At 39.6% G+C, this 12,933-nt stretch overlaps 1 protein-coding gene across 1 annotated transcript; it reads right to left on the reverse strand.

Moving 5' to 3' along the window:
• Nucleotides 1–2,792: 2,792 nt before the first annotated feature.
• On the reverse strand, nucleotides 2,793–6,495 carry LOC143568921 (uncharacterized). Its single transcript, XM_077054952.1, has 4 exons — nucleotides 6,178–6,495; nucleotides 5,446–6,124; nucleotides 3,009–3,152; nucleotides 2,793–2,938 (listed from the first exon to the last, which is right to left on the reverse strand). Exons 1-4 carry the CDS (start codon nucleotides 6,493–6,495, stop codon nucleotides 2,793–2,795), a joined length of 1,287 nt encoding a protein of 428 aa, XP_076911067.1.
• Nucleotides 6,496–12,933: the final 6,438 nt, after the last annotated feature.

Here is a 12,933-nt window from a genome sequence, read left to right on the forward strand (position 1 = left end):
TGACGGATTACTTTTCAAATGGATAGAAGCATAAGCTTTTGTTCAAGTACGCGAAAAAGAGGTGATATCTTTCATTAAAAGAAATATTATTACTAGATTTGGTATCCCCTCGGAAATTATTTGTGACAATGGTTCCCAGTTTATCGGGAACAGAACCACTAACTTTTGTGACAGCTGGGGCATCAAGATGATAACCTCTACTCCAGTGCATCCTCAAGCTAATGGTCAAGCGGAGTCTAGCAACAAAATCATCATCAACAATTTAAAGAAGAAGCTAGGATCCAAGAAGGGAAATGGGCCGAGGAGCTACCATATGTTCTTTGGGCCGATAGGACAACACCCAAAAATGCAACAGGCCAAACACCCTTTTCATTGGTATTTGGATCAGAAGCAGTAATCCCTACAGAGATGGTAGTTCCTACAGCAAGAACAAGCATCCGTGATCCTGAGGCCAATAAAGAAATCCTTCTTGAAGACTTGGATACTGTTGAAGAACTTAGAGACCTAGCCAAGATCCGAATGGCAGCTTATCAACAAAGGGTAGCTGGGGCATACAATAAAAATATAAGGATCAGAAGATTTCAAGAAGGAGATTTAGTTTTGAGAAAAGCCTTCCAAAATACGACCAATCCGGCTGATGGGAATTTAGCACCCAAATAGGAAGGTCCATATCAAATCGAGTCGGAGGTAGGAAAGGGGGCATATTATTTGCTCACGATGGAAGGCAACAGGTTACCAAGAGCATGGAATGCTATCCATCTAAAGAAGTACTTTTTCTTATTAGGGTCTAAGTATCCTGTGAGGATATATTATCCTTAAAGGATCAAGGATCCCCAAGATTGGTAAAATCTATCCTATCCTTTATCCTTTTCAGATTCTTAATTTTCAATTTATTGATAATTTATTCTTAACGATTTATTTCTTCCAAGTTTTAAGTATCAATGCAGGATATTAATAAGATGTGTAATAACCAAGAGGTTGGCCACCTATCCTTTACATTCAAGGTACTTTACTATTTCCCTTGGTCTAGCCCACGATTGGATATGATTTCCGATGGTCATATCCTCTAAGTTTTAAAGGTTTTCACCTTTCTTATAAATTAGAGTTTCTACACTCTCACCTGGAGCGCACGCTATACAACGTATTGTCCGGGGCAGCGGGACCAGTACACGCTTAGTGGCTGACAATTTCGTTGTCTTCGGATTTATGGAGGATCCTACGATTTATGGTAGACGTACCATACCACCGGTTTATAACGTTTTCACGTTATCTTACGTTTGGGCTAAATCCTGGTTTGGGCGAGTCCCCAGTTAACATCCGTATTTGGGCTTGTCCCCAGTTTTGGGATTGTCCCCAGTTTCATGGGCTTGTCCCCAGTTTCATGGGCTTGTCCCCAGTTTACTATTTGGGCTTGTCCCCGGCTTAAGGGGTTTAATCCCAGTTAATATTATCAGTTATTTGCAACAGATTTTCTAAGTTCAATTATGAAGATTAAGACTTAAGGATTCAAATTCCTTAAATTGCTTCTACAAGGACCACAGAAGGATCAATATTTATGGTAACTTAGGTCTACCTAGACCTTCTGGTATGGTTTCTGTTAAAAGATTTACATTGTCAGTGTTGCAATGATTTTTAAACATTTTAGGGAATATCTCTTTAAGGATATTCTATTATAAAAACTTTTATCAATCTTTGAAGATACTTTATCCTACAGTTTGTTCCTTGAGAATATTCTTTCCTAAATATTTTTCGTAAGGATGTTTTATCCTAAATCTTTTTTGCTAGATATTATTGTTTAAAACATTCAACCAGATTAAATTTGTATCAAACAAACTTTCAGAATAATAAGTAACACCACAAATAGTTAAAAGTTTTATATTATTTAATATAAGTCACCAGGACTTATCCAAAATCCTTAACCCGGACTTCACCATGCAAAAGATGGACCATCCACCCGGGTTAAGTAAGTAGTATTAACTGTTCATAAGTGCAGGAAAATTAAAAAACAGGGGCACCAATGGTTTCATCCCTACAAACAGAGGATCCATCCACCTTTGCTTCACCCGTCAAATTGTCTTAAGGATCATGGATCCTTTACCCTAGTTACTGCTGTCTATTACAAACCATAGTTATTGTTCATAAAAACATCATAAAACAAAATTAAGAAAACGGGCTCTGGCCTTGTCTTATGTATCCTTCATCACCCGTTTATGCAGCAGCTTCAACCTCCACCGCTGCTTCATTTCCTCCATCAGCTTCATCCACATCCTTCACCCCGCTTGTACCTGCTCCACCTGCATCAGCCATCACACCTTCTTCTTCGTCCTCACCTCCACCCAAGTCAGCAAAAGCTTGCTTCCACTGCGTGATGTCCCACAAGGATCTGTCAAAGGCTGGGTCATTAGGTTCAGTCACCAGCTTGATTCCGGCCTGAAGAATTGACTTTGCTGCCAGATCTTTGCCTCGTCCGTAGCCCAGTTGATCTCATCCTGCATTTGGACCGCAAGTGTGGATGTGTGATCCTCTGCCTGATTCTTCTCCTTGGTCATTTTGGAGAGGGCCTTGTCTTTTGCAGCAGCCATGGACCTTATCGCGGAAAGGGTCTCTTCATACTCTCCAAAAATCTTGTCATGGTAGCTTCAAGCGGAATTGATGGCCTATAAGGGAAAACAGGATAAAATTAGAAGAATTCTTGGACTATAAAGGTTGAAAGAATAAAGGATCCTTACGGTCGAAAGCATTTCTAGAAGATGTTTCTCGGTTTCAAAGGGGTTCTCTGGATCTGAGCTTTTCTACCTCTTAGCTCCTGACTTGGCTTGGGTTGTTATCGGACGAGGCTCGGACACTGGAGTTGGCTTCGGGGTCTCCTTCTTGGTGAACATGTAGTCGATATCTTCAAGGGAGAACTTGGAGGTGGATTTTCCTGAATTTTGAGCACCTATAAACAGAAGTTCACAGATAATTTTTCAATTATTTCTCTTTTTTATATTAAAAATTATTATTCTTACTTGACATGTTTGACTCTGACTTTGACTCCTGAAAAGCTTCATAAAACTTTGCTTGAAAGGTTCTGATTGTAGGATCCAGTGATAGGAATTTCTCAACTCTCTCTTCGACTCCAAGTAGATCAGACAGCAAAGCAAAGTTTTCAACTACACAAGCAATGAAAAGTATTAGCAAAAGAATAGAGTATCCTATCTTGGTTATCTAACGATCCTAGATCCTACCCTTTGGTATCCATTTTTTAGGAAGGTTGATTCCACCCGGAATGGAATCCCTTTTTACAAAGAAAAATTGGTTCCTAGGGTACCATTCATGGTAACTTTGGAGATAGGAATCACTTGGTGAGGTTTTGATTTGAAGACAAAGCGTTGGGAACCATGGGTAACCAGATTGTATAGGTATGATAACTCTGCCAAGCCAAACTCAACACCCTCTTCTTCGATTATCCTCTCTATGGTATGAAGGACTCTCCACAACATCGGCATGGTTTGGATATAACTGATTACCGTCAAGGTAAAGAATCTTTGGGTCAAATCAGGAAAGGGATACTTGTAGCCTATGAGAAACGGTTGGGCTGGAAAGCAAACCCAGTTTTTCGATATACTATCACTACGGGCTGAAGAATCAAAGGGTCTGAAAACTGTGTTGGCCGGAAAGTGTGATCGGATTTCGTCGATTTCTGGATCTGTGAACTTAAAGAACTCGAAAGAGGTGGCTTGAAGGATTCCTTGTGAGTAAAGATCGTCGGGGTCGGTATGATTAAAAGAAGAAAAGGAAGAGGATACAGAAAAAGTCGACATATTGAAAGAAAATAAAGAAGGAGAAAGAAGGATACATGAAAGACGGCTGGATCTGTGGTTATAAGAGGGTTATAATCATCTCATATATAGGCGGCGTATAATTATGGTTTATCGATAATAACCGCCTGACACACGTCTAATCATCTACTTTTTTGCAGGGGTTTGAAATTCAAAATAACAGCTGTTTTACACTATCACCCGCCATTTTGGGGACAATTGTTAGGGCTTGAATTTTATACTGAGGATCCATTATCCTTAACTATCTTGTGGATAGATTATCTTTAAGATATGTATTAGGTTATGAAGAATCAACGATCCTTGGTATTATTTATTTACTAATGATTGCATTTTAATGGTGATGTGTTAGCAAGGTATAACAACTTTGTGATCCAGTCTATCGTATATTTCGCTACAAGATACCTGCAACACATGGTCGAGACTGAAGACTAAGCTAGTGGGAGAAGTGGCAGAATGACAGGACCAATTACTAAAGTACTAAGGACAAGATATGTTATTCTTGAAGACGTGCTTGGATCTATCATCCTTTTGGAGAATTCTCTAGCTAAAGTCTGGATCCAAGATCTATAGTCAACATAGCTATTAATGGATGATTTTCGTATGAAGAATGATGTTTAAATAACAACAACGGCTCCTAGACATAGTCTACCATATATTTCGTCACTAAACGTCTATTAGCACGTGGTCAAAGAGCACGATGAAGAAGAGTGGAAGACTAGCGAGTTTATAGGACCTATTTGTTAGTTAGTTATTTTTTCTTTTATTTATATACTGAGTTGTGATCGACATTAGGCACATATTCACATATACTCTAGCTGCTAAGTTATCTGTAATCACACACACATAGCATTCATTGTATCCGTTGATCAACAACTCCACCCATTGTAACCCATTTTTTGATTAATAAATTGGTGATCGACGAGTTGTCATCACCCGGGGTTTTTTTCTTTTGATCTGAACAAGATCAAAGGGTTTTTCCTCACAACAAATCACGGTGTTCATCCCAATTTCGTTCATATATTCATTGTTACCGTGTTAGCACTATACCTCACTTTTACGAATTTGGATACATTATCCTTAGCAGATTTTTATCCAAAACAACATTAATCCACTAATATCAATAGAAAAACAATATTCAGAGATCTTAGGATATTCTTCATCATCTCCATCATCTACTGCATTAATCCTAGGGTTATCAGGCTTATAATAAGGTTTTGATCGATATGATTTTTTTGGGATTCGGCTTTCCTATTCGTTTGATCATACTTCGGGATATCGATCTTTTTAATGTTTTTATTATCATCTTCTAGTATGATAAACCTCAGAGCTCTGCTTCTTGCTTCATCTAACGATCTTCATAGAGTCATAACAAGATCATCATAGAAAGAGGAATCTTTCTCTAACCCCAACTTAAGAGTTTCCACTGCCAAAGCTGGGTTTAGATTTGGAATCTCCAGCGACTCCTTACTAAACCTGGTAATAAAATCTCTCAAGGATTCCCTAGGATTCTGGGTAACCATGTAAAGATCACCTGTCATCTTCTTAAATGTTATACTGCAAGAAAACTGGTTATTGAACAAGTTAACTAAATGAGAAAAAGAAGTGATAGTGTTAGGAGGAATACACAGTAGCCATTTCATGGTTGCTCCAGTCAAGGTAGACCCAAACCCCTTGTAAAGACACGCTTCCTTGATTTCCATAGGGATAGGGTTGATCTCCATACGCTCTCTATACTGTGAAACGTGTTCCTCAGGATCCGTTGAACCATCATATAGTTTCATATTTGGGGTTTGAAACCGTTTTGGGATCTGTACGTCACCAATTGATGGCACAAATCGGGATATTCTATGACTATCAATGGGAACTTCAGCTATAGGACGAATTACACCAGGAACATTTGATATCATGTCCTTAAGCTTCTGTAATTCTCGGGCTAAACTTTTACTTATGCCTGCATCCTGCAAAAATCCTTGATTAGCATTAAATGGAATTGTATTGAAAGTGTTACCCTGATTAATATTCTGAGGAACAGTCTGGGTGTTGTAGCTCGCATTCCCAAACATAGTATTTCCAGGAGTAGCAAATGGAACGGTCGAATAGTTAGCCTGCATCGGGATAAAGTCTCCCTGGTGCACCTTAGAGGACCCAGTGAACTGTTGAGCCTGAGCAAATGGTTGCTGAGAATTAGGGAACCCTGTTGTGGGTACTCCTGAGGATCCTGGCTGTTGCTGAAATCCTGAGGATACCGCCTGCTGATAAGGACCTGACGATCCCGTCTGATGGAACAATACTGAGGATCCTGACTGTTGAAACAGTCTTAAGGATCCTCCTGCTGGGATAATCCTGAGGATCCTACACGTTGAAATGGTCCAGCAGAGGATGCATACAAGTATCCTTGGGATCCAGATGAGTGCAATCCTGCAGACCCTGAGTGCTGGAAAGATGAGGATCCAGAGTTGTATGCCATGGTCGACTCTGGACGCACCAATCTTGAAGATCTTGGAGGAGTGAAATCCAGAGATCTCGGGACTAGTGGTGTGAATTCTTCCACCGGCTTCTTGGCTTTCCTGATATCTTCCAGTTCTCTCACGAGCATCTGGTTGGTCTTGTTCTGGCGTTCCACCTGTTCTTGTAACCGTCTATACATAGAAAGAAGGTCGTTGTTGGACACCATGATTGGATGCTGGGGAGATGGCCTCGATCCTGAGAACACGGGAGTTGCAGGTTTCTTCTGAATGTTGTCAGGTTTCTTCGGGATACCACCCGCATGAGGAGGAGGAGGAGGAATAGGCGGCCTCACAGTGGAATCTGAAGCTGCGACAAAAGAGGAAACATTCTTTGGTTGGGAAGACATGTTGTGGATATTGAAAGTAGGGTTTAGTTTGAGAGTTAATAATGATCAAAGCACCGTTTGCCCCACAGTGGGCTCCAAATTTTTTTCAATCAAAAATTAACTAAGTAACTTTTGATCAAATTAGTACGTGAGGTAGAGTGTTTGAATGAAAACAAAGTGAACACGATTATTTGATTTCGAGAGAAAAATCCCTTGATCGTGAGGATCTCTGGCACAAAAAACCGCCAGATGGTGAAAACTATCACCGCCTATTTTATTAATAACAAAAAGGTGGTTACAAGTGGTGGTGCTGATAGTAGATCGTATACTAAGTGTTACAATGAGTGTTGATAGCTAAGCAAGTGAAGTGTGTGATCTAATCGATCTTATCTGCTCTTTTAAATAAGAAAAGAGTACAACAGAAATTCCGAGAAATCCAGAATAAACCCTAGACTAAGTCTCCCATGATCCGTTGCTGCTCAGGTGTAACATACTAAAATATTTTAATATTAAATAATGAAAGTCGCGTTTAGTTATCGTGTCTTAATAGTTAGTTTATGCCAAATAAAGAAAGGATCATGGACTTGGATTAATTAAGATGGATTAAGGGAATGGGCCTTAGGTCCATGGGCTTTAAGGAGTATAAATAATCCCTTAAACCACCCAAAAACCCTAAATCCTCATTTCTTTCCATCTTATTCTCCACACTCAAAACACACACACATCCTACACCACTATATACGGCCGAGAGAGAGAAGCGAGATCCGAGCCAAACGAAATTCGATTCTTGATAGATCTTCGTAGTGCAAGATAGATACAAGACCTAAAGCTCATAACCAAGCTAAACCGTAACTTTAAAACACGTAGAGGTATGTCTTTTATCTTTAAAGTTTACGTTTTTATGAACGGATAGCCATGAGACTTAAGCATAAAGTAAATCAGGTCTAAACGAAATGTAAACTAGCAAACTTGACGTTGGAAACGAGCTTAACGAACCTAGGGCTATGTACGGCGACGTGTATTGAAGGTTTTTAATCTTAAGGGTCCAAACTAAGCGTTATCGAGTCGTGTTTTATCCAAAAATGGCCACGAAGACGTTTACAGGATTGGTTAGCATCATATCAAGGGTTTACATGTTGAAACAAAGGTGTTTTGGGGTTAAAAATCAAACCCGTAGCGGTAACTGAATAACTTCGCCCAATAAGTTCGCGAAGTATATAAGTTCGCCAATGTTAAGTTCGTCTGTGGCCAACTTCGCTACTTGCAAGTTCGCCTGGGGCTAACTTCGCTATATGCAAGTTCGCATGATGTTAACTTCGCCGCGTACAAGTTCGCTACTGATAAGTTCACTTAAGGATTAAGTTTGTTTAATTCCAAGTTCGCCTAAGGATAAGTTCGCCAAGTTAACTTCGCTGAACGTTAAATTCGATTAAAATGCTTAGTAAAGTAATCTAGTAATAGACCACGAATGGGGCTAACTTATGAGTAGGTGAATAAAATAATAACTTAAAATCCTAATGGAAAAATGTGTTAAGACAGTTATTGAAAATAAAATTTTTCCGTCGCATAAGAGTACTTATCCGACGGTTGAAAGTCCATGAGAGTACTTATCCGACGCATGATTTAGATCTAGCAGCAGTAGTGCATGCTTTAAAGATATGGAGGCATTATCTGTATGGTACTAAGTGTACCATATACACATATCATAAGAGTTTAAAGTACTTCTTTGAGAAGAAAGAATTGAACATGAGGCAGAGAAGGTGGTTAGAATTGATAAAAGATTACGACTGCGACATTAAGTACTACCCTGGTAAAGCTAATGTGGTCGCCGACGCGCTAAGCCGTAAGAACGAGGAAGTCCTTGCAACAGTGAAGTCATACCAGCTGATTATGAATTAAAGCCTTTTCAAAGAAATCATCAAAATGCAGTCAGGAGTGTTGCTAGATGAAGGGTTAGTTAAGAAGGAAAGAGTTTACGGCCAACAAGATGAGCTGATGGAGAACACTCATGGTGTTAAGACAAGATTTGACCGTATGTGGATTCCACGCCATGGAGATCTCAGAGGTTGAATCTTAGATGAAGCTCATAAGTCAAGATATTCGATTCATCCAGGAGCTACAAAGATGTATCAAGATTTGAAAAGAGATTACTGGTGGCCTGGAATGAAGAATGATGTAGTAGATTATGTCAGTAAGTGCTTAACTTGTTTACACGTCAAAGCCGAACATTAGAAGCCTTATGGGAAGATGCAACCGCTAGAGATACCTGAATGGAAATGGGAACACATCACCATGGATTTCATAACTAAGATACCTCGTACAGCTAAGCATCATGATACCATTTGGGTGATAGTGGTCCGTTTGACCAAAAGTGCTCACTTTCTGCCAATACGAGAGGCCATCTCGTCAGAAACGTTAGCAAGTTTGTTCATCAAGGAGGTTGTATCTAAGCATGGGGTGCCACTGTCGATCATGTCCGATAGAGATACTCAATTCACTTCGAGGTTCTGAAAGAAATTCCATGAAGCTATGGGGACAAGATTGAACATCAGTACGGCGTATCATCCTCAAACCGATAGGCAGTCCGAAAGGAGGATCCAGACCCTTGAGGATATGCTACGTGCTTGTGTTTTAGACTTAGGAGGAAGTTGGGATGATCACCTGCACCTAGCAGAGTTCTCCTACAACAACAGCTACCATTTAAGTATTGGTATGCCACCGTTTGAGATGCTTTACGGTAGACGATGTAGAACCCCGGTATGTTGGGTAGATACTGGTCAGAAAGAGATGGGAAGCCTAGAGGTCGTGCAGGAAACCTCATCGAAGTTTGATCAGATCAAAGCAAGAATGAAAGCCACTCAAGACAGACAGAAGTCGTATGCTGATAAGCGGCGACGACCGATTGAGTTCAACGTTGGTGACAATGTGATGCTCAAAGTCTCGTCGTGGAAGGGAATTATCCGTTTTAAGAAAAGAGGAAAGTTGAGTCCAAGGTACATAGGACCGTTTAAGATTTCAGATCATGTGGGTGAAGTAGCTTATAAGCTGGATTTACCCGATGAGTTAGAAGGAATTCATTCAACCTTCCATGTTTCTCATCTGAGGAAGTGTCTAGCTAATGACACGTCTCACGTGCCATTGATGGACATTGACGTTGACGAACAGCTGAACTACATTGAACAGCCTGTAGAGATTGTTGATATCAAAGATAAGCAGCTTCATCACAAGGTTATACCTTTGGTGAAAGTGATATGGAAACATCGCAAGGGATCAGATGCTACCTGGGAAGCTGAGGATGAGATGCGCAAGTTCTACCCTAGTTTGTTTTAGTAACAGTTAGGTTTCGGGGACGAAACCTCTTTAAGGAGGGAAGACTTGTAACATCCTAAAATATTTTAATATTAAATAAAGAAAGTCGCATTTAGTTATCGTGTGTTAATAGTTAGTTTATGCCAAATAAAGAAAGGGTCATGGATTTGGATTAATTAAGATGGATTAAGGGAATGAGCCTTAGGTTCATGGGCTTTAAGGAGTATAAATACTCCCTTAAACAACCCTAAAACCCTAAATCCTCATTTCTTTCCATCATATTCTCCACACTCAAAACACACACACATCCTACACCACTATATACGGCCGAGAGAGAGAAGCGAGATCCGAGCCAAACGAAAGTCGATTCTTGATAGATCTTCATAGTGCAAGATAGATACAAGACCTAAAGCTCATAACCAAGCTAAACCGTAACTTTAAAACACGTAAAGGTATGTCTTTTATCTTTAAAGTTTACGTTTTTATGAACGGATAGCCATGAGACTTAAACATAAAGTAAATCGGGTCTAAACGAATGTAAACTAGCAAACTTGACGTTGGAAACGAGCTTAACGAACCTAGGGCTATGTACGGCGACGTGTATTGAACGTTTTTAATCTTAAAGGTCCAAGCTTTAAGCGTTTTCGGGTCGTGTTTTATCCAAAAATGGCCACGGAGACGTTTACGGGATTGGTTAGCATCATATCAAGGGTTTACATGTTGAAACAAAGGTGCTTTAGGGTTAAAAATCAAACTCGTAGCGGTAACTGAATAACTTCGCCCAATAAGTTCGCGAAGTATATAAGTTCGCCAATGTTAAGTTCATCTGTGGCCAACATCGCTACCTGCAAGTTCGCCTGGGGCTAACTTCGCTACATGCAAGTTCGCATGCTGTTAACTTCGCCGCGTACAAGTTTGCTACTGATAAGTTCGCTTAAGGATTAAGTTCACTTAAGGATAAGTTCGCCAAGTTAACTTCGCTGAACGTTAAATTCGCTTAAAATGCTACGTAAAGTAATCTGGTAATAGACCACGAATCGGGCTAACGAATGAGTAGGTTAATAAAATAATAACTTAAAATCCTAATGGAAAAATTTGTTAAGACAGTTACTGAAAATAAAATTTTTCCAAGCAGACCTGGCAGCTTAACCCCGGCCAGGGGCTCTGCCCCTTGGACCCTGCTAGGGGCTGTGGCCCCTAGAACCCCCTGCCAGGGGCGCTGCCCCCGGACCCCCGTTCGTTGAGGGCAATAATCAACCTAGAAACACATTATGAGTAGTGATAGTTAATTGATGCATGTAATTATTATACAGTTAGCCGTGCCCAACTGAAGAAAGGAATAACTATTAACGGTGAACGTAGCCGACTTCAGGTGAGTTTCTAGCCCCATTTCCTTGTTATGTTTTTGGGTCTGTGTGCATACTCGATGTGAATGTTAATACACTTACCATAAATGGTAAGTGTATGTCTTAATGAAGATTGTGATAGTTATGTAGGTATGCTTGAGAGTACGTCAACGGCCTTCGGGTATTGCACGTATTGTTAAGGAAAGTATAGTGTAGTTTGTATGATATGTGTATGTGAATAAAGGTACGATTATGTTTTGTATGGTACTAAATGTATGGATATAATAATGAAAGGTAAGGTAAGGTTAAAGGGTTGCATACCTAATAATTTATGCGAAGGCTAAAGGTTTGCATAACCTAATAATATATGCGAAGGATAAGGGGTTGGATACCTTAATAATATATGCGAATGTTAGGGGGTTGCATACCCTAATAATATATGCGAAGGCTATAGGGCGTAATGCTCTTTAAAACGTAAGGTAAGTATATGAGATAAAGAAAGTACGAAGATAAGTAAGTATATTATAAATGGAATTATGAAAGTATGTAGTTATGAATGTACTGTATGTTATGTGATTAACTATAACTCACTCAGCGTAGCTGACTTTTAGTATGCACGTAGGTGAGTAGGATGAGACAGCTGACTTAAAGGGGGACACATGGCAAATGAATAAAGAAGCTGGCATCTGAAGATTTAATTGTTTACGTTTGAACTAAAAGACATGTTTTAAGCTATGTTTTAAAGACAAGTTATGAATGTTTGTAACGACTGTTGATGATTTATGTTATTCCGCGAAGGTTTTATTTAACTCTGATATTTAGAACTGCGTTTATGAGTAAATCCAACACTAAAGTAGGGCTACCGGGTTCGGGGCCTTACACCACATTTGAGTTGATGAAGCCTCAATAGTAGCAGTTGCAAACCCACGTTCTTATGATCACATTAAACACGTGATATTATCTATAAGCAAAGAAAAATAATAAAAGAAAATTGAATTAGTCAAACATAATCCTCAGAATACTTGCATCGGCAGGACAAGTCGAAATCCTTGAATCATATTCAATCCTGAGGATAAAAAAATCAGCTCCCAACAAATAGGATGTGTCGCATATGTCTGATCCTCCAGAGATAACAAGTTAGAAATGAAATTCCAACTTTGTGAGGGTGGGTATTAGCTTGGCTAACACTCCTCCGATGCTTAAGTTAGTAATGGGTTTTGAATGATAATAAGAAAAGAAATAATAACTGAAATAGTAGAGTTAGAATACATACCATACCAACTTAGAAATGAAATTCCAACTTACATAAAGTAGAGCTTGAGATGAACAGTGTTCCAGGATCTTGGCAGGATCCTTCCATCCATAGTAGATAACTGGTATGCTCCTTTACCCGCTTCAGCAACTATCAAGTATGGTCCTTCCCACTTGGGTGCTAACATTCGATCATTAGGATCAATGGTGGTTTGAAATGCTTTTCTCATCACAAAGTCACTAACCTGAAATCTTCTTACTCTAATATTTTTTGTTGTATGACCTGGATATCCTCTGTTTGTATGTTGCAACACGAAGCTTAACGGAATGCCTGAGTTCATCCACAGTGTCAAGATCATCAGCAAGATCCTGA

Source organism: Bidens hawaiensis, unplaced genomic scaffold (genome assembly GCF_021521415.1).
Source record: "Bidens hawaiensis isolate Kalapana, Puna unplaced genomic scaffold, B.hawaiensis_p1.1 tig00024251_1, whole genome shotgun sequence".
Lineage (NCBI taxonomy): Eukaryota > Viridiplantae > Streptophyta > Magnoliopsida > Asterales > Asteraceae > Bidens > Bidens hawaiensis.